Source organism: Ovis canadensis, chromosome 3 (genome assembly GCF_042477335.2).
Source record: "Ovis canadensis isolate MfBH-ARS-UI-01 breed Bighorn chromosome 3, ARS-UI_OviCan_v2, whole genome shotgun sequence".
In the NCBI taxonomy this organism is placed as follows: domain Eukaryota; kingdom Metazoa; phylum Chordata; class Mammalia; order Artiodactyla; family Bovidae; genus Ovis; species Ovis canadensis.
Window position 1 is genome coordinate 5,811,862 of NC_091247.1, and position 27,261 is coordinate 5,839,122.

Sequence of the window (27,261 nt, forward strand, 5' to 3'; positions counted from 1 at the left end):
CCGCGGCCCGCATGGGAGCACAGCCTGTTCTCAGTGCTGCCGCCAAGCCAGGCCGCTGGCAAGCAGGGCTCGAGGGCACAGAGGGGCCCAATGTGAGGGCTGGCTGGTGACACGGCCGGTGCGGGGTTCTGCCGCACTCCTGTTCTCTCCTGTCGTGTGAGATCCGACACAGCCCAGCCGCTTCTGGAAAGCCTGGCTTCCTCCCGGCCCATGCACGCGCCAGGGCTCTGAGGATGACAGGGAAGAATTATGGACCACAGCAATTACCCCAAGGTCTGGTGTTGTAAACATTTATTTAAAAAATACTACGGAGGAGAGACGTGGATTCAAAAAAACAGAGTCATATACAGAAACAAAATGTACTGGACCAAAAAAAAAAAAGACACCATAGGCATTGCAGAAGGGAGGACAGTGGGAAACTATTTACAGGTCATTTATAAAAGGGCAAGTCTATAAAAGAGTGTAATACCAAAGTATAAATGCAAAATATAGTGGCACATCGTGTGAACGGGAAGAGACAAGTACCTCAGAAACGGGCAGTGGAGGGGACCTGGTGGGCTTCATTCCGCTTCGTCTGCAAGGCCACTGGCGGTGTTCGGGCACACACCCCCCTCGGTCTGCGCAGCACAGCAGCCCGGGGGGGCAAAGAGGTGAGGAGCTGTGAAAACAGCATAAAACGACCCAGAGGAAACCATCTCTATCAGAGAAATAAAAGACAAACTCAGGTGATTAGTGTACAAACAGGGCCCAAGCGAGGTCATGGGCACGGGGCGGCCTGGCGAGCAGGTGGGACGCGGTCTCCTCCTGGTTTCTCCTCCGATTCTCCTGAGCAAGGCCCAGGCAGGTACCGGCCCACTCCTCAGTAGCTGCTCCAGGTCAAGGTCAAGGGCATGTGGGCTCCTGCCCCCGAGCCTAGTCTTGGGCAGCCTGGGGAGATGACGCTGAAGACTGCTCTCTGAGACACTTCCTGGGGTTTCCTTTGTCTGATTCTCTTCATCCCTGATGACTCCCACCGGAACATTAGGTTAAGTGTTGCTCGTGGTAATTACATAAGCTACATGCCCATTGGGGCATGGCCCACGCTGGGCGGGGCTTTGGTGCCCCAGTCCTTTCCCTCCTACGTGCGCGCTGGGCACCCGATGGCGGCTCCTTCTCGCTGGGGAGGCAGTTGTGCTAAGGGCAGTTTGGAAATGCTTCAAGAACTCTGGAAAGCTGAAGACTGACTTGTCACCAGGCAAAGAGCCCTGCAAGAATCTACTCTGCCTTAAAGGAGCATGATGGAATGAAAGAGAGCAACTGGAAGTGAAGACTGAGCACCTTATCAGGGGCCCCTGGGAATTTGGAAGGAAGGTAACTGTGCTCACTGCCGACCTGCCAGGCCCCGCTCTGGGCCATCCTGGGCCTGGCTGCGCCCCCACGCTCGCCATCCCCTCCTGCCGCTGGAGCCCCTGTGTGCTCCCCCGCAACCCTGCTACCCTCCAGACTCAAGCTTTCTATCCAGGATTAGCAGTGCATGTCACAGGAGAGCAGGTGACGGGGCCCTGAGGACCTGGAGAGGACGGCGAGGAAACTCTCCCCATCGCAGACTCCTTGGCTTCCCCCTAGACCGGGACCCAGAGGCTGGCTGGTGGCGGCACCCTGGCCTATCTCAGCCCCCAGTCAAGAGCCGTCCTTCACATGGGGGGATGGTGCGGGGGGGTGGGGAGTGGGGTGATCCCCGGGCCGCACTTCCCAGGATGTGGCTCTGGACACATGTCCTCAGCAGGCGGCCCGAGTGAGGGGAGGGTACACTCGCTGCCTGGGGTGAGTGGAGGGGACAGTCCCCAGGCCCTGCTGACTCAGCTCCCATTCAGGGTGCTCCTTCCTCGGGACAAAGAGGGCAAACGCAGAACCAGTGGAGGTTCTCCAGGGTGGAAGATGGAAAGAAGTGCTCATCGACCTTCCCGCCTGGCCCCGAGGGCTCAGTTTTGAAGCCCCACACGCAGGGAGGAGGCTGGCGTGCCCACGGCAGTCCAGAGAGCGGGAACGCCACAGACAGAACTTGGATGAGGCTCCGGGGGCCAGGCGGAGGGGGGCGGCGAGCGCAGGACTAAGTCGTGGCGCCGCGCTCCATGGCGGCCTCTGCTCTGCCCGGTGCAGAGCTCTGGGCCAAGGTTCCCACACGCGGGTCCTGCCGGCCGCCTGCCCGCTGCCCCGGGCACACACAGGGAGCCCTCGTGCGCCGCCGGCTCCTGCTACCTCTGCACAATGTCGCTGATCTCCTTCACGGAGCTGAGAAGTTTGCTGAAGTCCTGAGTGGCCGCCGGGCCACCGCCTGCTGTTGCTGGGCAGATCTGCAGCTCCCGGAGGTTGTTCTCCAGTTTGTTGATGGCCTCACGGAAGGCGAATTTGTTCCTCATTTGCTGGATGGAGTCCACATAGCTCACGCAGAACGTGTAGAGGTTTTTGCCGGCTTCGAGCACGGCACTGTGGCTGGCCATCTGCTCCGAGTTCTTGGAGATGGCCAGGCACAGGGCCTCGGTGCCATCCAGCACCATGCCCTTGGTGATGGCGCCACTGGCAATCCGCTCAGGAGGCTGCCGGGTTTTCCGAAGAGACACACGGGTTGATATGAGTGGGATGAAGGCGGTGGAGGACGGCTGGTCCCCTGCCAGGGCAGAGGGTGCTGACGGCAAGGTGGTGGGGGTGGGGGCGGGGCTGGTTGGGGTCCCTGCCGGCTTGGTGGATGCCGGCGGCTTTGGCACGGACGGGAGTGCAGGCTTCTTGGCGCCCTCTCCCAGCTGGCCAGGCTTGGCGGTGTCGCTGTTCACGGCGTCCACAGCCAGAGCCACGGGTTTCGCCTTCCCCCCAGCGCCTGCCTCCCCGGCTGCTTCCTGGCTTGGGCTCTGCGAGGGCTTCCCGGCTTTGCCAGCGGAGGTGGGTGGCGGGGGCGGTGGGGCGGGTTTGAGCTTGGACAGCTTCCCCTTGTCTCTCCCCGGGGACTCGGAGGCGGGCTTGTGCCTCCTACCCCGGGGCTCCTCTGCAGCAGTGGCGGCGGCCTTGCTGGGCCCCCCGGAAGCTCCTGGCCCGGCCCGGCTGGTGGGGGGTGCCGGCTCGGCGGGTGTCCCCGCGGCACTGGGCCTGCCGGCATCCTCCTTGTGGGGAGGGCTGGAGGGAGGCGCAGCCGCACCCTGCCTCCGGAGCGGTTTTGGCGTCAGGCTGGGCGGGCTGGAGCCCGGGCTGGCCTCAGCCACGTCCTTGAAGACCTCGTCGGCGGCCTCCTCGGTTTTCTTTACCAGCCGGGGTGGCGGGGTGACCGTGCCTCTGGTCATCTGGTCAGACCTGTTCTCGCTTGCCCGTTTCCGAGGCAGGGCCGGCTTCTCGCTTTTGTGGCCTCCGAAGGTGGACGAGTCGAACTGCCTGCTGGTGGACTGCAGGTCCCGAGGCAGGGTGACTGACCGCCACTCTGTGTCCTTGGCGCCATGGGGCACGCAGGAGGCTGAGCAGGACCTCAGGAAGCGCTTGCTGGCACCACCACCGCTCTCCTCTTCACCGGCAGCCAGCCGGCTGCTGGTCAGTGTGCTGGACTTTTTCCACAGGTGGGGCGACCGGAAGCCCGCGCCCCCAGACTCCCGGAAGGCTCCGTTGGGGACCCCGGCCCCGCTGCTGGGCTTTGGCATCTTGGCCGACTCCGCTGTGTCCAGGGGTGCCGGCGCCAGTGCCCCGTTACTGATTTCCCGGCCTTCCTCCTCACTGGCCGCTTTCCGCTCGGGCGGGCCATCCATCTCCCGGAAGGAGCTGCTGCGTTTGGGAGGGGTCGGGGCAGTTTTCTTCTTCTTCTTGATCAAGGCGCTGAACAGGTTGGTTTTCTTGTCTTTGGGAAGCAGGCGTTCATCCTCGTTGAGGCCGCCATCTGGAGGACCCCGCTCTTTTCGAGGGAGCAGTGGAGATACAGCGGGCTCATGGTCCACAGGATCTGAAACACACAGGGAAGAGCTGAACGAGTCCAGGCCAGAAGCGACGAGCCTGGCCTCGCACGGGCCGGCGGCCTCTCCTCACAGAAAGGCCCTGCATCTGGGCTCTGCCAGGCCTGCGTGTGTGGTTGGGCTGCCCGACCCTGGCGAGCGACTTCTCTCTGCTCACCCTCGGCCTCCTCATCGATGAAACGGAGCACATTAGAGCTACCCGGAGTGCTGCAGTGAGAATAGAAGCGATGTGGGCATTTATCACAGCTCCTGGCACGGAATCCTCAGTAGCTGTTGGCACTGCATGTTGGTGTTGTCATTACTGGGCAGAGCTAAGCTCTCTCTCCTTGAAGACAGCAGAACAAAAAGCTGTGGCACCCGCGCCCACTGCCCCACCCCTGTTAAAGCAGAAAAGGCCCCTGCACACCACCATCTGGAGGGTACAAGGCAGACGAGGCCAAGCACAGGGTCAGGAGCTGGGCCTCTCCCACCAGGCGGCTGCTTGCGGCTCCCGCAAGGCTGGGCAGGAGGGAGAGGGGCCGCGTGCCACAGAGTGCAGTGACAACAGGCTATTATGCTCGGGGAACTAGAAGGGTGACCTTTTAAAACTTTTAAATGGGCATCCTTTAAATATGAATAACAGTGTCTAAGAAATCTTTCTGGCGTTGCCAAGCTCCCCGCGAGTGAGTGACAGAGCTCTCCCTCCGAGGGCGGGAGCAGCGCGGTGGCCATCAGCACCTGGGACGCTGAGGGACGGGGCATCTGTCAGAACAGCAGGCTGCACACAGGACTCCCAGATCCGGGCAAGTCAAGGCCCTCCCCAAACCTCAGCCCCGTCGGAGGAAGGCGAAGAGAGTGAATTTCTAATGAATTATGCACAGCTCTGTTTCAGGGGCTGAACAGCTAATTGACACTCTTGGCACGCCATGAGATTACATATCAGAATACCCCTCAGATGAATACTGATGGGGGGTAAATGAACATGATGGCTTATCACTGGCCTTTTAATAAGCCGAAAGTTCTCAGAGTGGCCCCTCCTCCCCACCGCTGTCCCACTTCCTGACGTCAGGACGACTAACAGAAGGATGGAGGGGCCAGGTTCTAGATAGTTTACATGCTGTCGAAGCAGGGCAAGCAAGACGGTCCAGGGAGTGTGCAAAGAAAGCAGGATAACTTATCTCTTATGTAAACCTTTTAAGTGTATATTTTTGCTCTATTTCACAGTAAATGTATTTGTGCAGCAGTACATATACAATACCTATGTACAGGAGCTACACATTCAACTTTTAAAATATGGGTACATGATGAAAGAATAGCAAGGAGAGATAAGAAATCTGAAAAATTCCAGATATTCAAGCTGGATTTAGAAAAGGCAGAGGAATCAGAGATCAAATTGCCAACATCTGCTGGATCACAGAAAAAGCGAGAGAGTTCCAGAAAAACACCTACTGCTGCTTCAGTGACTACGCTAAAGCCTTTGACTGTGTGAATCACAACAAACTGTGGAAAATTCTAAGTGATCAATGTGAAGAAATAAGAGGAAAACAATAGAATGAGAAAGATTAGAGATCTCTTCAAGAAAATTAGAGATACCAAGGGAACATTTCATGCAAAGATGAGCTCAGTAAAGGACAGAAATAGTATGGACCTAAAAGAAGTAGAAGATATTACGAAGAGGTGGCAGGATTACACAGAACTATACAAAAAAGATCTTAATAACCCAGATGACCACGGTGGTGTGATCACTCACCTGAGCCAGACATCCTGGAGGGAGAAGTTAAGCGGGCCTTAGGAGCATCACTGTGAGCAAAGCTAGTGGAGATGGTGGAATTCCAGTTGAGTTACTTCAAATCCTAAGAGATGGTGTAAATGCCATATGCCAGTAAATTGGGAAAACTCAGCAGTGGCCACAGGAATGGAAAAGGTCAGTTTTCATTCCAAACCAAAAGAAAGTCAATGTCAAAGAATGTTCAAACTACTACACAACTGCACTCATTTCACACGCTAGCAAAGTAACGCTCAAAATTCTCCAAGCTAGGCTTCAACGGTACATGAACCGAAAACTTCCAGATGTTCAAGCTGGATTTAGAAAAGGCAGAGGAATCAAACTATCAACATCTGCTGGATCATGGAAAAAGCAAGAAAATTCCAGAAAAACATCTACCACTGCTTCACTGACTATGCTAAAGCCTTTGACTGTGTGAATCACAACAAACTATGGAAGAGCTGGGATATACCAGAACACCTTACTTGCCTCCTGAGAAACCTGTATGCAGGTCAAGACGCAACAGTTAGAACCAGACATGCAACAACAAACTGGGTCCAAATTGGGAAGGGAGTATGTTAAGGCTGTATATTGCTACCCTGCTTATTTAACTTATATGCAGAGTACATCATACAAAATGCTGGGCTGGATAAAGCAAAAGCTGCAATCAAGACTGCTGGGAGAAATATCAGTAACCTCAGATACAGCACCTTTATGGCAGAAAGCGAAGAGAAGCTAAAGAGCCTCTTGAGGAAAATGAAAGAGGAAAGTGAAAAAGCTGGCTTAAAACTCAATATTCAAAAAACGAAGATCATGGTATCGGGTCCCATAACTTCATGGCAAATAGATGGGGAAACAATGAGAGACTTCATTTTCTTAGGCTCCAAAATCACTGAAGATGGTGACTGCAGCCACGAAATTAAAAGATGCTTGCTCCTTGGAAGAAAAGCTATGACAAACCTAAACAGTGTATTAGATAGCAAAGATATCATTTTGCCAACAAAGGTCCATATAGTCAAAGCTATGGTTTTTCCAGTCATCATATATGGATGTGAGAGTTGGATCATAAAGAAGGCTGAATGTTGAAGAATTGATGCTTCTGAATTGTGGTGTTGGAGAAGACTCGTGAAGAGTCCCTTGGATAGCAAGGAGATCAAACCAGTCCATCCTAAAGGAAATCAAGCCTGAATATTCACTGGAAGGACTGATGCTGAAGCTGAAGCTCCAATACTTTGGCCACCTGATGCCAAGAACTGATTCATTAGAAAAGACTCTGATGCTGGGCAAGATTCAAGGCAGGAGGAGAAGGGGACGACAGAGGACATGGCTGGATGGCATCACTGATTCAACAGACATGAGTTTGACCAAGTTCTAGGAAATGGTGAAGTACAGGGAAGCCTGGTGTGCTGCAGTCCACAGGGCCGCAAAGAGTCGGACACGACTGAGTGACTGAACAAGAACATGATGAAAAAAATTGGAATCATGGGGTCTTGTAGATTCTGGCTTTGTCCTGTCCCTTCCCATTCACCCAGAGTATGTGGCCCATCAGAGCAATCCCCTAGAGGCAGCTAAAACCCAGACACCTGGCCCACTGCAGACATCTCCACCCAGTTGGTCTGCTCTGGAATCCATACTTCTGTATTTTCTTTTTGGTTGGGGCGACTGCAAAACCAGAGCAGCCTTGCTCAGAGCAGAGCCTGGCACACAGGAAGCACTGGGTCCATGTTTGCTCATGTTAACCCCTCCTGCAGTGCTCCCACCGCCCTTGCTAGTCAAGGGGACAGCACCAGTCTCTTCTCAGGGACAATGAGGACCCCAGCTCTGCCCCGGGGGTCTCATGGCTCCATCAGCACCAGGGAGCTTTTCGTATCAGTGCTTTCACAACGAGCTGCTCTTTGTTTGGTTCAGTGTTTATTATTGCTCTATCTGTCCATAGTGCAGAACAACCACAAACAGTGTGAATGATACATGAAAAGGTGGGCTTGTTCCTGTAGGTTTCATGAACATCTCTGCCTACTGTGGAAGCAATGGCTCCTACCTGATGGGGGCCGTGGGTGGGGTGGGTAGAGAGTGCAGAGAAAAGGAGAACTTTCCTCTCTGAGCTGGCCCACTCATGAGGGATGTGCCTGCCTTTCAGTTTAGGGTTGACTCCCTGGGGCCCCCGAGGCAGGTGGGGGGTGGGCACATACCAGTCTCTCCTGGGCCCTTGGAGTGGGGTGTCTCGGGCATGTCGGGGGTGTCTTTGTGCTCAGCAGCTCTCCTGGAGGTTCTCGTCTTGGTGGGCAGTTCTGGGGCCTGCAGCAGGGTACCTGCAACCCCTCGCATGCCTTTCTTCCCCAACTCCTTTTCCACTTCTAAGAAACACCAAAAAAATTAAGAACAAAACCAGCAGTCATCAGCAGTGGTATCATTGTGGTATGTTGGCTTTCTCTTCTTAAGGCAACAGTAGTAAACTATATACGGTTACAGAAAAGGGACACACACTCTGAAGAAACAGTACTTGAGCAACTTTCAGAACCCTGGCTGCAAGAGACGGAAAGCCACCCTCAGCACCCCTGCTCCACTTTCTGGTCTCCGGCGAGATGCTGGCCCACACGCTCTAGCAGGAAGTGGACTGAAGGCCTGGGCTGGGCCCCACATGGCTGTCCCTCCCAGGTCGACCTCGCTCTCCACCACGGGCACCCCCAGGACGGGCACTTTACCATCTGATATGCTGGATTCCTGGAACATCGTTTCAAAGGCCTGGTGGATCTCAGCGAAGGAGGGCCGGTCGGAGGGATTCCACTGCCAACCTGCAGATGAGACCCAAGTCAGACTGCCCACGATGCCTCGCAAACATGGGGGGACGAGACATTCTCAGTGGAAAGTCTGGAAATTAACATTCCAATCCTGCTTAAGCATCTTTTGCTATGACAAGTTAAAGTGATGAATGTCACTGTGTCCTATTACAGACATTGAGAATTTGAGAAAATTTTACATACTGGCAGGAATACGGAGTCTAAAATCCCAGAGACAGGCTGACAGCAACAACTACATTTACAAATAGGATTTTACCGGCCTGCCTCCAGCAAATGTAGAAAGTTACTAAAGCCAATAGCTTGCTTCCTACCTTACCCTTATTTCATGGTTATCAAAGCCCAAGTTCCTCATCAGAAAAGATGTACTAATTAAAACAAGGTTAAAATGAGGATTAAGGGATGACTAAATCCCATTAGGTGAAGACATAGAGTCCCTCTCAGAAACTTCTGTTGAGAGTATCAATTCATATAACCTTTTTGAGAAAAAGATGATAAAACCTATCAAAATTTAAAATGCACTTAGCTCCCTGAACCAACAGTTCAACTTCAAGAAGTACTAGCAAAGTGCACAGCACCCTATGTTTGAGGGTGCTGGTTCCTGCCTTATTTATAATGACAAAAAAAAAAAACAACGACAACAAATGTGTAAAGCAACCAAATGCTCATCAAAAGCAGACTGGATGAATGAATAAATCATGCAATAGATGCCAGACAGCTACATAAAGATATAAGACAGGGAAGTGGGGGAAAGAGGGTGCACTTGCTCTGAATCACAGACATGGAAACACAGGCCTGTTCCACTGCTAAGTACAAAAAAAAGTTGAGGTGATAAATTTTTATACATTTTATATATGCACACACACGTTACATACTTACACACACACAACCTATAACACACACATAACACACATACACGTAGCACACTTACACACACATATAACACACACACACGTGTGTGTGTGTGTGTGTGTGTATGTATGTGTGTATGTAAATTGCTGAAATTTCAGGGCCCATAATATATATGGGCTTCCCTGGTGGCTTAGCTGTAGAGAATCCTCCTACCGATGCAGGAGATGCAAATTGGATCCCTAGGTTGGAAAGATCCTGGAGAAGGAAATGGCAACCCACTCTGGTATTCTTGCCCGGGCAATCCCACAGACAGAGGAGCCTGGCGGGCTACAGCTCACAGGGTTGTAAAACTTGGGGTTCTTATTAATAAATGCAAATTTCTTGTATAGTAGGCAAATATTCTGAGTGACTTTTATCCACCCAGGCTTGGTATCCATCGGTCTCTTTTGCATGAAAAGCAAACAAAAAACCCTCATACGTAAAATACTTTATATGAATAAAAGCGCATAGAAACATGGAAAAAAAAAAAAGTTCCAAACTGTACAGTAGTTGCTTCTGAAGAATGGGAAAGAAGAGAGGAAATGGAGCACTTTTAACCCCTCACTTGACACACACGCCCTGCACTGGATTGCCTACAGAGCCCACATCAGAACCAGCAGGGGGAGGCTCACATGCTCGCATGAGTTCGTAGACCTTCTCTGGGCAGCCTTCCGGGCGCTCCATGCGGTAGTCTTTCTCCAGCAGCTCATACACCTGGGACAGGTCAATTCCTGGGTAAGGTGACATGCCATAGGTAGCAATTTCCCAAAGCAACACTCCAAATGCTAAAAGAAAAAAGAAAGAGCAAGACTGTTCAAGACGCGTTTAAGATTTGACTGCACCGCATTCAAAACTGGCTAACTATGCAGCAGACTTCAGAAGTTATACCCTCAGAAGCAGCCCAGACACTCTGACATTTTATGAGGTTCTTAATTACCAACAGCCCTGGACAGAACAGGATAGAATTAGGCTTTCCGATCACTCACACCCACGGACTAGCACATGCTATAGTAGAGGAGGGGCCTGGGGTGACCAGCCCCTCCAGGGTCTTTAAGGGAGCATGGCCATCTTGTTGGGAGATGCGGTGGAAGGCGCCTAGGACTAGAACTGAAGAGGCTATTTCTAGTCGCCGCTCAGTGACCAACTAGCAGCGTGCCTCCAACAGGCACCTCTCCTGGGTACGTGAAGTTATCTCTAAGGTCCCTTCCAATTCAAAAAATTCCATTAAAATCTAACGAAATCACTGAAATTCCAGGTCCCACTAAGGAACCTGAATTCCTTGGAGAAGTGGGTGGTTCAGGTCTGGGGCAGAGAATGAACCTGGAGTATTTCATTCATTTCAGATAGCACAGATGCTATAGAAGACTATAGGGTTTTGTCAGAAAGAACCAGGAATAATTTGAAGTTCCGATGGGCCAAAGTTGAGACGATCTGAATATCAATTTTAAAAAACAGCTGCAGTGGATTAATCTATAATATACTCAAATATAATTAAATCCAAGAGCCTGTAATAATACTACAAAAGAAAAGCAAAACCTAATTGGTCAGAAAGCAACAGTTAGAACTGGACATGGAACAACAGACTGGTTCCAGATAGGAAAAGGAGTACGTCAAGGCTGTATATTGTCACCATGCTAATTTAACTTATATGCAGAGTACATCATGAGAAACGCTGGACTGGAAGAAACAAGTTGGAATCAAGACTGCTGGGAGAAATATCAATAACCTCAGATATGCAGATGACACCACCCTTATGGCAGAAAGTGAAGAGGAACTAAAAAGCCTCTTGATGAAAATGAAAGAGGAGAGTGGAAAAGTTGGCTTAAAGCTCAACATTCAGAAAATGAAGATCATGGAATCCGGTCCCATCACTTCATGGGAAATAGATGGGGAAACAGTGGAAACAGTGTCAGACTTTATTTTTGGGGGCTCCAAAAATCACTGCAGATGGTGACTGCAACCATGAAATTAAAAGACGCTTACTCCTTGGAAGGAAAGTTATGACCAACCTAGATAGCATATTCAAAAGCAGAGACATTACTTTGCTGACTAAGGTCCGTCTAGTCAAGGCTATGGTTTTTCCTGTCGTCATGTATGGATGTGAGAGTTGGACTGTGAAGAAGGCTGAGCACCAAAGAATTGACCCTTTTGAACTGTGGTGTTGGGGAAGACTCTTGAGAGTCCCTTGGACTGCAAGGAGATCCAACCAGTCCATTCTGAAGGAGATCAACCCTGGGATTTCTTTGGAAGGAATGATGCTAAGGCTGAAACTCCAGTACTTTGGCCACCTCATGTGAAGAGTTGACTCATTGGAAAAGACTCTGATGCTGGGAGGGATTGGGGGCAGGAGGAGAAGGGGACGACGGAGGATGAGATGGCTGGATGGCATCACGGACTCGATGGACGTGAGTCTGAGTGAACTCCGGGAGATGGTGATGAACAGGGAGGCCTGGAGAGCTGCGATTCATGGGGTCGCAAAGAGTCAGCGACTGAACTGAACTGAATTGGTCACCACTGGAGGGTATTAAGAAATCAATCTGTTATCTTGGAAACTGGTTAATAATGGCAAGGAAGTTTATATTTGTCTTTCCTGTATGAACTGTACCCCCTACTGTAATCAGATGGTAGGAGGGAGGAAGTTTCTTCTTATAGAAGTATGGAGCTCATAAATGAATAAGGAATGACAGAACCAAGGAACTGTCATTTGGCAACCATCAGTGGCTCTAGACAGAGGGAAAATCAAGAATTACGGGGCTACTGATCAAAGGTACCCTCCTTCCTATGAAGTACTCTTACCAAAACAAAACAAGTCAAACCCGAATGTGATCAAGGTGTCTAGGTACAACTACCCATTTTCTGGGAACAGTGAAGGCTGAGGAACATGACAGTGAGCAGAATCCGGAATGTGGGAGACTTTAAAGGACAAATGGCAGGACCTCTTCGACAAACAACCAGCGAGAGACACAGAGAGACAAAAAAGGAGTTTACAGATTAGGGGAGACCTAAAGAATATCATCAACTAATTGCACTGGGAAATTTGCATTTTCACCCCAATTCAAACAGATTAAAAAAAAAACAGCATGACTTTTATGATTAACTGGAAATTTAAACATTGATATTTGCTACTATTTAGAAACCGGTTCCTTGATGGCTCAGCAGGTAAAGAATCTGTCTGTAATTCAGGAGACACGGGTTCGATTCTTGAGTCGGGAAGATCCCCTGGAGAAGGAAATGGCAACCCACTCCAGTATTCTGGCTTGAAACAACATCCCATGGACAGAGGAACCTGGCGGGCTACAGTCCAAGGGGTTGCAAAGAGTCGGATACAACTGAGTGACTAAGCACACAAAATTCAGAAACTGAACTCAACTTGCGGTTCTACAAACACAAAAGCCGTCTTTAAGAGACATATGAAATATTCATGGACAAAACATTATGCTGTCTGGAATTTATTTTGAAATAACAAGAGTTGGGGCTGGGCGGGGGGTATAGGGTGAGAGGGTACCACGAGGTGAAGACAGCAAAGCTGGGGGTGGCAAGTGCCTGGAGTCACCAGGCAACTCTTGCCTCCTTGACTGCCTGCTGACAATCTGCATAACAAAAAGTAAAAATAAAATACTGTCACACAAGGCTTTGGAGAGGAACATTCTACTTGACTCTCAAATCAGACTCTGCAGCATTCTCTCCACAGAGGCGGACCCTGGGTGCCTGCAGGGTGGGCTGGCTGCCCTGCACATCCAGGCAATCTAACAGTGAAGAAGACATAAAGTTGTTAAGTTGGGGGAAAGAGTTCATCTGAATTATTTTGGAAGAGGAAAAAAACCCTCACTTTTACCTCATTTAGGAGAGAAAACATGGGAGAAGAGATTTTTAAAATTGAAAAATAAGTAAAAGAAACAAAAAGAGAAGGAAGCAATGAGAAAGAAATGAAAGAGCAAGGGAAAAGGAACTGAAAAGGCAAGGAGAGAAAGCAAAATGGGGACACAGCTCCACCCTAGACGAAGGCGAGGACAAAACCAAAGCAGTGGCCCTTACCCCAGATGTCCGACTTGATGGAGAACTTGTTGTAGGCCAGGCTCTCGGGTGCCGTCCACTTGATGGGGAACTTGGCCCCGGCGTGGGCTGTGTAGGTATCCCCTGTCATCAGCCTGCTCAGGCCGAAATCAGCCACCTTCACCAAGTGGTTTTCCCCTACCAGGCAGTTTCGGGCAGCAAGATCTCTGGGAAAGGAAACAGTTTATCTGTGAGTTCCTGGCTGGCTGTCAGCTTTACAAATCTTCCACCACTGTTTACCAAGGGGCAACACCCACAATGGGAAAACGGGAGATCCTAAACAAATACATCTACTTGTAAATAGTAACCACAAAGCTCTACCTGCAGAGGGTGGCAGGGGAACAGGCTCCCTGGCCCCAGGACCTGGAGTGAGCAAATCACCCTAGGACTCGGTTCTCTCCCCCATAAGATGAAGATGATGATAGCAGTGCTTGCTTCTTAGGGTGGCTGTACGTGGTAGTGAATTCACAGTAGAGCACTGACTGATGCCTGGGGACAGTGTCCTTAGGAGTCTGTTCAGCTACTACTACCCTGTGCCAGGCACCAGGAGCGGACATCCAGGCCAGGCCTTGATCTCGAGAAACTTACTCAGCGTGAGTCTCTGCTTGTCCTATTTAGACTCAACAGGATAAAATAAAGCCCACGACATTCTTTATCCAAATTGTATTTCCCACTTTCCTATTTCTTCCTGATGCGTATCCAAATGTATCCTATGGATTCTCTCCTGTATAATCGGCTTCCTTTCGCCTCCTGATTCTCCCATGGAGGCAGGAGCCTAATCTCTGGTTCACGGACGTTAACCATGAAATCTCAAGGCAACCTGGAGTGCGGGGTGAGAAGAGGCACCCGCTGAAGGCGATGGCTGTGTGAGATAGCCTGATCACCAGCAATGAGAGGGAAAGGAAATTCAGGAGGGTTGTGCCTAATAGGATTTCAGTAAAGCATTTTAAGTTTGCGTGAATGAAGAGAGAATGAATCGAGCCATGCAAGGCAAACCAGAAGTCAAGAAATTTCAATTTGCAGCCTCAGAGGGTTCACTTTCCTGAGTGACAGGAGCCTCTGAAGCAGACTCTCATGGAGCAGAGAAAAATCTGTCATACAAGGCACCGCCAGCAGTTCACACACGCTCCTCTTACTCCTCACTACGAAGTTCCGTGTACAGGTTTCATACTTGAGTTAATTGGGAAGGAAAGGTCACCACGGTGGCTGGAGAACATCTTGTATAGAGGACTCCGGCAAAGCCCATCAGGCCCTGTTCTGCACAGGCCGTCACTCTGCTAGGAAGCCATTTCCACCAGCAAAGAATGTGGAGACCAAGATAATTGTGGCATGCTTGAAGGTCAGAACACTCCAGGCTTTGAAGCAGCCAAGATGCTTAATTTAGAACTACGCATACACAATCCTGACAATGGTGGAAACATCCCTGAACCAGATGACAGCAAGTTAAGTGGAGAATGAAATGATAATTACCAGAAGGGAGGGGAAAACACATACACACACAACACGGGAACAAAACCCATGTAGGGCCGTTTCTGAGAGCTTGTGGGGAAAAAACACGCCAGCGGCTGCTGGGAAGGGGTCACAACACTACTGATGAGCCCCAGCCCTGGAGGAGTAACAGGTGCCCTATGTCACAGGGAGCCCTGTCAATGAAAAGGGGCGCCTTCTGATAAACTTCACTCAGTATTCCTCTTAGTCCAAAATGATTCTGCAGTGAAATACTTCTCAGCCTGGCAACGTCAGGAACCTGGTGTTTGCCTTTGCTCCAAGGTTCAAGCAGCTGCCAGCACTAAAAAAGTCAGAGGCTGAGCCAGAAGACCTTGTAGGTTGGGGTGTTTTTTTGTAAAAGGATGCCCGGGTCCCACTGTTGCCCCGTGACTCTGCTGGTGCGGGGAGGGCGGCCTCTTGGGGCTCCTACCTGTGGATGAAGTTTTTCTTCTCCAGGTACTCCATGGCAGACGAGATCTGAGTGGCCATGTACAGCAGCACCACGGCGTTCACCTCCTGCCGGTTACAGTCCCTCAGGTAGTCCAGCAGGTTCCCATAGGTCATGAACTCAGTGATTATGTAGAACGGGGGCTCCCGGGTGCAGACCCCTGCCAACGAGACAAGGCTTCAGCGTGCCGCTCCGCTCCCAATGGAACACACACCAGAAAAGATGAGCCCTGAAGAATGAGGCTTCTGAGACGGATTCTCACTCTGCCCTACATCCTGGTCCCATGTCCTGCGATGACTCCATGCACTCGCCGGTTGAGATGATGTTTCCGTGGGAGGGACGTGGTCCCCCCCTTTTTTCTTCCTCTCAAGCCCATGGGCTTCAACAGGAAAGAGGCTGCCGCTGAGTTCAAGAGCAGAGGCCGGGCCACATCAAACACACTAAGTCATCACCCCAATGGATATATGGATATTTCTACGTACAGAATCGCTTCAGGAAGGAACTTCTGAAATTCTTACGTTTCAAGATGTTGATTTGAGACTTGTGCTTGACCACTTTCGGGTATCAACTAAAAGTTATAATATTCTCTTTCACTCATGTGGGCACATGGACACACACACACATACCCCATCTCTCACTTGTGTGGGTGCACGGACACACACCTGCCATCCATCACTAGTGTGGGCACATGGACACATACACACCCCATCTCTCACTTGTGGGGGTGCACGGACACACACACCCGCCATCTCTCACTTGTGTGGGTGCATGGACACACACACACACACACACACACACACACACTCATACAACACAGGCCTCTTTGTACCAAGGGCTGATGCAGGTGGGGAACAGACGTACAGACCAGAAACTTTAAGGCAGTGAGCCATTCACCTCTGCTCCAATAGCGCCTGTATCACTTGGAGAATTTAATTCAAAGTTCAGAGCTCCTCACACTCACCAAGTAACTGTACTAAATTGGGGTGCTTGATCTCTTTCATTACTGCAGCCTCTTTCAAGAACTCCTCCACCTCCATGGTATCCTCCTGTAGGAAAGAAGTGATGACATTATCTCAGCAAGGAAAGTGTTCAAGTGGGGAAGTACGACTTGAATGGTTAACACAAGCTGGAGCTCTGACGGGCAATGATCCTGGTCCACCAGTTTCAACCACGGCATCCTTCTGGACAGGTTCCAAGGTAGCCAGTCATCAGCCCAACAGCACAAAGAATTTTCCACTATGGCGTGGAGCTTTTGAATTCTCACCCTGAGCACGACAGCAAAGCCGGCTAGGTACGTTGGTGACTTGCTCTGGTGACTCCATGCAGACTACTTGTTTCCATCACCTAGTGAAGTTTACGGGGAGGGAGGGAGATGTGTGAAGGCAACCACCACAAGCATGGTACCACTTCCCTAAGGAACGGCTGGTTTCCAAGGACTCCCAAAACGTTTAACATTAAAAAAAAAAAAAAATCACTTGAAGAATCCCAAAGGTACTTGATTCAAGAGAAGGGACCTTGATGACACAAAAAGATGTATAGCACTACCAAAGAACCAGGGCCTCAAGATGTGGCAGCAAGACAGGACGCTGAGTTTTTTAAGAACGTGGTCTCAAGCAGCCCTTAATGAAGCAATCGCCACTACCTGTCAGGTCAATTTACTCAGATCCTAAAACAAGCCTCACTAGCAGCTCCCCTAGCAACGGGTTCATAAATGTGATCACCAGCCCACACCACGTTTTAGCGAGTTCACAGTATTTAAACGCCAAGGGGAGACAAAGGTATTAGCATAAGCCCAGAGCAAACGTGACAATATTTCTACATTTCCTCACCTATCAGGGGGGAGTGCTGCGATGCTGGGTCCTGGGGTTGGCCCTGTTATCAAGATCATGGGGGTGGGCTTATGTCGGGGAGACCTCTTTTCTGACCACCAAAGGAAGAAGCCAATGGATGAGATGTGATGTAGTCTGTTGCTATAAAGGCCAACGAGGGAAGTGAGACCCTACCCTCCCAGGTTTCAACATGGAGTCTGAGTCTGTCTGAAGAGCAAGACTGCAGGGGAGACAGGGAGAGCACGTCTTGAAAACCAGATTCCCCAAGAAGAAAGCTTTATCAACTACTTTAAAAGTGGAGCTTTCTTTACACTGTACCTGCGGCCCCTCTGGGAAACAAAGAGCTAAAGTGTCCTACTCACTGTAGCTGCCGGTTCCCACCCTGGCACCTGGGGATGACCTCCAGAGGACAGGTCGCCCTCTACTGAGCGCTGTCCTGCTCTGGTCAATCGTGTTTACCAGCGAAGAAGGACCAGTGAGGATGTGTCAGCGCCCTGAATCACTCAGCTCAGGGCTTGGTGGGACTGAAACGCAGACATAATTTACTGCCCTATAGAAATGGTGAGGGCTTCCCTGGTAGCTCGGTGGTAAAGAATCCACCCAGCAGCAGCTCAATATCAGAAAAACAAACAACCCAATAAAAAAACTGGCAGAAGACCTAAACAAACATTTCTCTAAAGAAGACATACAGATGATTAATAAATACGAAAAGATGCTCAACATTGCTTATTATTAGAGACATGCAAACCAAAATACAATGAGGTATCACCTCACTGTATGAGATGATGGCCATCATGAAAAAATCTACAAACGACAAATGCTGGGGAGGGTGTGGGGAAAAGGGAACCTCCTTGCACTGTTGGTGGGAATGTAAGTTAATAACAGCCACAATGGAGAATAGTATGGAGATTCCTTAAAACCACCGTATGACCCAGCAATCCCACTACTGGGCACATACCCTGTGAAAACTATTTCAAAAGACACATGTGCCCCAGTGTTCACTGCAGCACTATTTACAACAGCCAGGACATGGAAGCAACCTAGATGTCCTTCAACAGATGAATGGATAAAGAAGTTGTGGCGCATATATACAAGGGAATAATACACACCCATAAAAAGGAACAAATTTGAGTCAGTTCTAGTGAGGTGGATGAAACTAGAGCCTGTTACATAGAGTGAAGTAAATCAGAAATAGAAAAACCAGTATCATATTAACTCTTACATATGGAATCTAAAAACATGGTACTGATGAACCTATTTGTAGGGCAGTGTTAGAGACCCATAGACAACAGATTTGTGGACACAGTGGGGAAAGGAGAGGATGGGACAAATTGAGATAGAAACATATACATTACCATATGTAAAACAGTCAGTGGGAATTTGCTGCAGGAAGCAGGGAGCTCAACTGGTGCTCTGTGATAACCTAGAGGGTGGGATGTGGTGGGAGGTGGGAGGCAGGTTCAAAAGGGAGGAAACATGTATACTTATGGCAGATTCATGTCGCTGTATGGCAGAAACCAATACAACACTGTTAAGCAATTATCCCCCAATTAAAATTAGATAAATTTAAAAAAGAAAAGAATCTACCAAACAATGCGAGAGGCCTGAGTCCCATCCCTGGTCTGGGAAGATTCCACGTGCCTTGCAGAGCAACTAAGCCCATGAGCCACAATTAATTCCTAATTTTTAAAGAAATCTCCATACTGTTCTCCATAGTATCAATTTACATTCCCACCAACAGAGTAAGAAGGTTCTCTTTGCGCCACACTCTCTCCAGTGTTTATTGTTTGCAGATTTTGTTAAGCATCTACTGAGCCCACGTCTGCGACTACGGAAACCTGAGTGCTCTAGAGTCTGTGCTCTGCAAAAAGAGAAGCCACTGCACTGAGAAGCCCACGGACCGCAATTCGAGAGTGGCGGCCCCACTCACCGCAGCTAGGGAAAAGCCATGCAGCGACCAAGACCCAGCAAAGCCAAAAAGAAAGAAAGAAAGTTGTTTTTTTTTAAAAAAGGTGAGCCATTCTAAGGTCAGTTAAACATCCTGGGTGGTGTCTGTGTCAAGCTGCATGGGTGGGAAAAGAACACACCCCTGCCACCACCTTCCTGGCTGTTTAATTCTTCAAGTCCTCTCTGTCCTAAGCACGCTGAGCAGACCACACTGTCTCTGGCATGGTGGGCTCTGATCTACCAGGGTGAAAGTGAAAGCTGCTCAGTCATGTCCCACTTTTTGAGACTCCATGGACTACACGGTCCATGGAATTCTGCAGGTCAGGATACTGGAGTGGGTGGCCTTTCCTTTCTCCAGGGGATCTTCCCAACCCAGGGATCAAACCCAGGTCTCCCGCATTGCAGGACCCCACTGTCTCTGGGGCGGCAGGCTCTGATCTACCAGGGCGACACACTACTACGGATGGCTGGGGGGCAAGTGCCTGCCGGAACCACGGGACTCAATGCCACTCACGGGAAGGACCAGGGCCTGTACGACTCCTGCTCAGCGAACAGTACGTTCAACAAGCAGCCCTCGAATGAAGGCTTGTCGGCGTAAAGGCCCCCTAACGAACCACGCAGAGTGAGATCATTTCTGAAGTAATACTGCTCTTGTAGCTACTGACTCTTCTACAAGAACCACGTTCCAGGTCTTGAGGGGCGTGGACGTGCAAAGGAACTCTTCGGCTTTCAAAGGCATCCTTCTCTCTCTCCGCTCATTCACTCACTCACACACACACATGCAGACACACACACGGCATGTGGACAGTATAAATAACTCCTTGTTTTTTGTCTTTCAGGACAATCTTGTGTGAACTTGTCTCCCCCTGCTGGAAGCAGGCCTGGTTCAATTTTTAACTTAAACTACTAACAGCATCCTACATTGGTAGCTGTGTTAAACTGGAAATATCCCTAATGCTATCCTGTTATAGTCCTTTCATTTAAAAAATCTCCATCACCTTTTTGAAGAGGTTTCTTCCATTTACATAGTAAAATAAAAGGAATTCTGAATGATTAGGGCGAAGTCCATACTGTGAGTAAAGGCTGTGAATTTCAGTCCTGTCTGTCAAGGAGGGAGATGGGTCCCCCGGCCTCTCTTCACGAGGCCTGACTGGATGTGGATGAAAGCTGTGGCTGGCCCAGTGGTTAAGACGATGCTCGTGAGGTATCCCCACCGAGCTCTGCTGCTGTGTCACCACGGTCAGTCACCTACGTGACAGGTGACAGTATCGCTGGACTTGTCGTCTTGCCTACCGAACGGAAAGAAGGCATTACTTGGCTCGTACACAGCGCCAAGGGCAGCACTCAGAACACGGTCATCACCACTCTGGGGGATTCACTGTCACTATTATTAAGACAGCTGATCTCTATTCCTGAGAAGCAGGCTAAACATATTGCTTGTATGGAAGACAGGCTGGTTCTTTACTTAACATTGGTTTTGGGGTCTTTTTCACATTCTCTCAGACTCAACAAGTCACAGGTAGCTTCATCCTTTTTGCTCACTGGCCTCATCCCCAAAAGCAGGAACTCTACGGCACAGGAGAGAACACCATTTTTAAGTCCAGCCCAGCTCTCATTCCTCTCCAGACCTCTCTCTTGGCCGGGCTGGGCTCGTGTCTAAGGTAGATCAGCTTCCACGTTTCGTGTTTACCCAGCGTCAGAGGAGTGCAGTTACAAGCACACTGAAGTGCCACCCCGCACCATCAGCTCGACCAGGATCAACACGCGGGAGAGACAGGGGAGGTTCTGAGCTAGAGTGAGGAAGGCGGCTGGTTCACAAATCGGGGGGGGGCTTAAAGCACAAGTGAAAAGTCCATAAGGGACGATCTCGGAGAGGAACCCCAGACTCTGGTCCTCAGTAGTATAGCCGTGTTGAGCTCCATGGCCAGAGGGAACCCACGTGACAGGGCAGCAGCCCCTCTCCCCAGCACATGGCTCCTCACGAAGCCAGAGCGACCGCGGAGACTGGCCAGGGTTCCTGGTGTCCTGGGGCCTTCCCTTGTCTGCTTGTGACTGGAGCTCTCCAGTAAGACCAGCTTCCTGGGGGAGGGCCGGGGGAGTGACAAATGCAAAACCCAAACCGAACACACACTGTGCCAGCGCAGGTGCGGAGAACAGGCACCTCCTCCGCACGGGTGCTGGAGTGCGCGCCGGTACGAGCACGTGGACCCAGCAGTTTCTTCTCAGAGGAACTGACCTACCAGCTCAGTCTCCCACACGTGCAAACACGGAGAGTCCCTGTACCCTGCGTGTAACAGCAAAGGAGAGGAGAGAAGACGCATGTCTACGGAAGGCTGGTAAGATACTAAAATATCGACCAAAACCAAGGCCACCTTCCGAGTACTGTCAAGGAGGAACTGCCAAGATACAGCAACAGAAGGTTCAGAGCTGTATCTGTAGCAGGCTACCACATGGTTAAAAAGAGAACACACGTGTGGACTATTTCCAGAAGGACATGACACTCAAGGGTGGAGGGAACTATGTATATATATCACCTACTGGAAAAACAGGTCAGCAGCTGAAGACGGGGCTAAGCTCCAACTTTTCTCAACAGTGCTATTTTCCACTATTTTAACAGTAAATTTGTCAGCTAGCTTATGAGTCAATATTAACACAATTAGATCAATGGCAGACTTTTCCAAATTATATTACTTACACAGATGTTTTATACAAAGATGACTGATGTACAAACTTTTACTAGGCAGCTCAAGACTGTCAAAATTCAAACTAAACGTTCCCCATGAGGAGGCCTTTGCTGTAATTCCAGTTTCCCACCACAGGGGTCAACCTCAGTTCAGTTCAGTTGCTCAGTTGTTCAGTCGCTCCGACTCTTTGCGACCCCATGAATCGCAGCTCTCCAGGCCTCCCTGTTCATCACCATCTCCCGGAGTTCACTCAGACTCACGTCCATCAAGTCAGTAATGCCATCCAGCCATCTCATCCTCCGTCGTCCCCTTCTCCTCCTGCCCCCAATCCCTCCCAGGATCAGGGTCTTTTCCAATGAGTCAACTCTTCTCATGAGGTGGCCAAAGTACTGGAGTTTCAGCCTTAGCATCATTCCTTCCAAAGAAATCCCAGGGTTGATCTCCTTCAGAATGGACTGGTTGGATCTCCTTGCAGTCCAAGGGACTCTCAAGAGTCTTCCCCAACACCACAGTTCAAAAGCATCAATTCTTTGGCACTCAGCTTTCTTCACAGTCCAACTCTCACATCCATACATGATCACTGGTAAAACCATAGCCTTGACTAGATGGACCTTTGTTGGCAAAGTAATGTCTCTGCTTTTGAATATGCTATCTAGGTTGGTTATAACTTTCCTTCCAAGGAGTAAGCGTCTTTTAATTTCATGGTTGCAGTCACCATCTGCAGTGATTTTGGAGCCCCCCCAAATAAAGTCTGACACTGTTTCCACTGTTTCCCCATCTACTTCCCATGAAGTGATGGGACCAGATGCCATGATCTTCATTTTCTGAATGTTGAGCTTTAAGCCAACTTTTTCACTCTCCTCTCTCACTTTCATCAAGAGGCTTTTTAGTTCCTCTTCACTTTCTGCCATAAGGGTGGTGTCATCTGCATATCTGAGGTTATTGATATTTCTCCCACTCAATGAAACTAAGCCATGCCCGTGGGGCCACCCAAGAGGGGTGGGTCATGGTGGAGAGGTCTGACAGAATGTGGTCCACTGGAGAAGGGAATGGCAAATCACTTCAGTATTCTTGCCTTGAGAACCCCATATCAGTATGAAAAGGGGTCAACCTACAGTCCCCTTTTTCTCTCTTCTGGTCTTCCTTTTTCCCTGAAGGGAAGAGACCAGTGCTGCCTGGAGGATCAATACACAGTGGTGGTTAAAAGCAGGGCCTTGCTCCCCCGCTGGTTAAGGAGGGTCTGGTTCTGTCTGCAGAGGGCCCTGCGATACCAAACAGGAAGGATAAAGAGGGCCTCAGTGAGAACTGGCTAATCGGACAAAAGCTTGGGCTAGAACATGAGGACTTCCTAAGGTGTCTTCAAGAGAAAGGCAGGTCACAGCCTGTGGGGGAAGGGAATGGGGTGGGGGTGGGGCTGGGGAAAGGTGATTTTTAAGGTGCGCAACTGTAGTTTCTGTGTATTCATCATGGTATACGAGGAATCAGACGCTGCGTAACAATTTTTAGAAAGACCTGGGCTTTGCAGCAGGATGTCTGGGTCCACGCCCTGCCTCTGTCACTGCCAGCCATGCAACTGACGCCAGGCCAGTTAGTGAACCTCCCCCTGCTTCAGGTCTCTCACCTCTGAAATGGTCGGGGTAATCAGCAGCCTTCTCTTCAGGTTGGAAGGATTAAATGAGATGCTCTATGCAGAGCATGAAGCACTCAGACTCTGCCAGGCACGTTGGGAGCATCAGTAAACGACAGCCACCACTGCCACTTAGAGCCCACACAAACTCTCCACGTCTGTAGTGGAGATGAACGCCCCAAATGCTGACACCAGGCTGATCTGATAAGCGAGAAACATACTGTGCACATGTTTTCTGAGCAGAGTGGCCTAGAAGGAGGGATCATTTATTTAGCCATTGCTCAGTACCTTATTATTGGGTTAATCCACCTCTAGAAAATGACACACTCCCCCTTCCCTAATTAGCTGCCACTGGGAATGACTGACTGGTCACAGAAATCTATGCAACTATGTTCTGTAGTTTTTTTTTCATGAACTGCGGGATCATAAGTTAATAAGGCTCTTAGGGAAAATCATTAAAAGTATAAAAAGCTTAATAACACATCATTAGAGAAGTACATTCTGGAAGGTACCCACTTCCAGTTAATTGTGATATACAGGTAGAATAAAACCCCCCTGAGCTCCAGGGAGCCTCTCCTCTAGAAGCATCTTCTTCAGTCATTCAGAAAACAAGGGCTCAGCACAGCTAGTGGGCTACGGTTTCCCCAAGTGCAGCTGCTACCTCCTCCTCAAGTTTTCGAATAGGCCTCTCCCAGACCGCTGTCTGTCTGTGCCTTTCCTCTTGTTTGGCTTTGGCAAATCCTGGCAAGCATGTGGGTAGCGCCTGGGCCTTGACCAGTTCTGCAAGCCAGCCAAGGCCTTGTCTCCCGGGGTCTGGTCTGCAGCTGTGGCCACATGGGGACGTGGGAGCACGCATCGCCGTGCCGTCGCCAGGCCTCCATTGAGCTCATTCAAAGCCCGTTGACAGGGCTGCCCCAGGAGCAGTGAATCCGATCACCTTCTTCCTGTGTATCAAAACCTTCAGGGTGCCCCACTGCCTCCGGGATAGCACCCCAGCTCCTCAGGCGGGCTCGAGGGCTCTGAGACATGCCGAGTCCACTCTGCCCTCTACCTCCCTCTCCCAGCTCCGTCCCCTTGCTCACCCTGTTCCTCCTGTGGCTGGCTAGGGTCCGTCCTGCCCTCTCCCTGGCCAGCAGCACTCACCCATCCCTCCTCTCGTCCCCACGTAGCGCTACAGCTCCGAGCTCCTGTCGCGATCACAGCCTCCGTCACACATGGTGCAGGGAGTGGCACACCGACCCATTTCTCCTACTAACTAGACAACCGAGTAGGGCTTCCCTGGTTGCTCAACAGTAAAGAGTCTGCCTGCAGTGCAGGAGACCCGGGTTCGAGCCCTGGGTCAAGGAGATCCCCTGGAGACAGGAATGGCTGCCCATTCAAGTATTTCTGCTTGGAGAACTCCATGGACAGAGGCGCCTGGTGGGCCACAGTCCGTGGGGTCGCAAAGAGTGGACACGACTGAGAGACTAACACCTGCACTTTCCAGACTGCCTTCTTCCAAACAGACCACTCTAACTGCCTAGGTGCGGCCCGAGGCCAGAAGTCTGTCCAATTCCTTTTTCACAACCCCAGTGTTAAGCTCAGGGTCTGGCAAATGAGAGGATTTTTAAAACTTGATAAGCATTTACCAAATTCTTCACTATCTGGAAAATATACAGGAGTCCTCAAAATATTCATGCCATCCCCCCCACCAAGTGTATCAATCCTGCATCCAAGGACCAAGCTAATGGGATGCGCTCAGTACGAAGGCCAGGAAGCCACCTTTGGTCTCTGGGACTAAAGAATGGGATCTTTTCTCTAAAGTGTCACTTCGCAGCAACCGGAAACCACAACTTCTATTTTGTCATGCCTTTGAGTGAGAGCATCAGGGCATTAACTGGGTCCCAAAAGGGCAGGCGTTCTGGCCACATGTACCTGAACGACCTTCGAAAAGAAGCACGTACACACTCGGGTTCGTTTTCCCCAGGGGTGGGTGTTTCAGTTCTGCTTCTCTGCCAATAGCTGAAAAATGGAGCTCCCCTCTCTCCCATTTCTGGGCACAGCTCAATGGAATCAGAAGTTTATTTAAAACAAGTGAAAACCACACAGGTCAACACTAGGGGACACTCTCGCCACAGCTAAAACTGTGGGTCACACTTTTAAGGAGGTGGAGGCCTGCAAATGAAAACTTCCCTCCCTGGGCATCCTAAGAGCCGCCTGGACACGAAAAACACTAGGCATCAGCTGAGCGGGAAAGCCACAGGTAAGGGCACAGAATAGACAGCATTTGAGTTAGCAAGAAGCCCTCGTGTTTTCTTAACGCCTCCTGGTGGGGGCAGCCCCACACTCGTCTTTCTAGGCGTCTGGACACGTGATACAGAGAACTAGAACCTACTAGAAACACCTGGTGCATCTGCTCTCACATCTAAAAAAAAAACCCACAGATTTGGTTTTGTTTCCTACAAAACTCAAGAAAGAGATTCCCTGCCCACCCACCCCCGCCCTCTTAACTCAACAGGAAGTGATTCAAATGCCACACAAACTGAACGGAAAGCCGCAGCTTTAAAACACCCTTGCCATAGAATGAAAAAACTCCTTCAAATGACTAATCGTTTTACACCAAAAAAAAACCCCATAGCACTTCTCAGCTCTCAGCATATGTGGAAACACGTGGAGAATAAGAGAGTGAGTCAACCCGCTCATAGAAACCCAGACGGCGTGTGCCGGGGAGTCAGGCCTGGGGCTGGGCGCGCAGGCAGGCGTCGGAGGGCTCCCCGGAACTGAGGCGCCGCGAGCGCCTGGCCTCGCTGGACGGCCCGCCGGGCGCGTCCCGGGCTTACCTTCAGGGTCTTCACGGCCACCGTCAGGCTGTATCTCTTCCACACGCCTTCGTACACCTCTCCGTACTGGCCGCCCCCCAGCTTGTGCTTCATGGTGATGTCTGTGCGCTCCATCTCCCACTTGTCGTAGTTGGGGGACACGCCGTAGACGGTGGGCTTGTTGCGCTTGGGGGCCGGGTAGTGGAGAGTGGTGATGAGCCCGTCGGCCACAGTGGAGTGGTGATGGACCAGCTCGGCCAACGTGTTGAAGCGGCTCTCTGAGGAGACGTAGAGCTGAGGAGACAGGGACAGCCTTCAGCCAGCGAGCAGAACCCAGCGACTCAGGAGGCCAGCTCTGTCTGCGGAGCCTTAACACACAGCAGCCCCTCAGAGGAACCACCTTCCACACAGGACCCCGGGTGGAGAAAAATCACTCACGCTGTGTTTCTCTGTGAAATCCTCCACCTGCCTGACCGCCACGTCTGGTTCTCTGTAACCAGCCTGAGCACACTGGCAGCATCCATGAAGTATTCCCTGACTGGCCAACGCAAAGTCACGGCTCAGCGCCCGTCTTCTCATCACCTGTCTTACTTCTCCGCACTGTACTTACCTCAGGCTGATGATTCCTGGTCTACCTGCTTGGTTACTGTCTGTCTCCACCTACCAGAATCCCAGTTTCATGAGAATAGAGCCCTTCGGCCATCCGCTTTTATCCTGTGTCCCCAGTGTCCAGAAAAAGATACAAGCACATAACTGGTACTCAATAAATGCTGTTGGTTAAATTAATAAACAGGAGAACTTAGTATTTACTGATTAAAATGAAAATGAATTATAATAATTATGTTTATTACCCTAAACTTATAATGATATAATTATCTAGAACTAAACAGTGATCAGGCTTCCCTGATGGCTCAGTGGTAAAGAATCCGCCTGCCAATGGAGGAGATGTGGGTTTGATCCCTGGGTAGGGAAGATCCCCTGGAGGAGGAAAT

At 50.3% G+C, this 27,261-nt stretch overlaps 1 protein-coding gene across 2 annotated transcripts in view; it reads right to left on the minus strand.

Annotated features, from left to right (window-relative positions):
- Positions 1 to 274: 274 nt before the first annotated feature.
- The window catches only part of ABL1 (ABL proto-oncogene 1, non-receptor tyrosine kinase), a 138,834-nt gene continuing 111,847 nt past the window's right edge, over positions 275 to 27,261 (minus strand). For both annotated transcript variants that reach the window (XM_069582162.1, XM_069582163.1), the window contains exons 4-11: positions 26,291 to 26,563; positions 16,346 to 16,430; positions 15,367 to 15,544; positions 13,431 to 13,615; positions 10,028 to 10,180; positions 8,412 to 8,501; positions 7,899 to 8,063; positions 275 to 3,955 (exon numbers count right to left, since the gene is read on the minus strand). In XM_069582162.1, the coding sequence (XP_069438263.1) occupies positions 2,235 to 3,955; positions 7,899 to 8,063; positions 8,412 to 8,501; positions 10,028 to 10,180; positions 13,431 to 13,615; positions 15,367 to 15,544; positions 16,346 to 16,430; positions 26,291 to 26,563 (2,850 nt within the window). In that variant the 3' untranslated portion in view covers positions 275 to 2,234. The remainder of the gene's footprint in view (positions 3,956 to 7,898; positions 8,064 to 8,411; positions 8,502 to 10,027; positions 10,181 to 13,430; positions 13,616 to 15,366; positions 15,545 to 16,345; positions 16,431 to 26,290; positions 26,564 to 27,261) is intronic.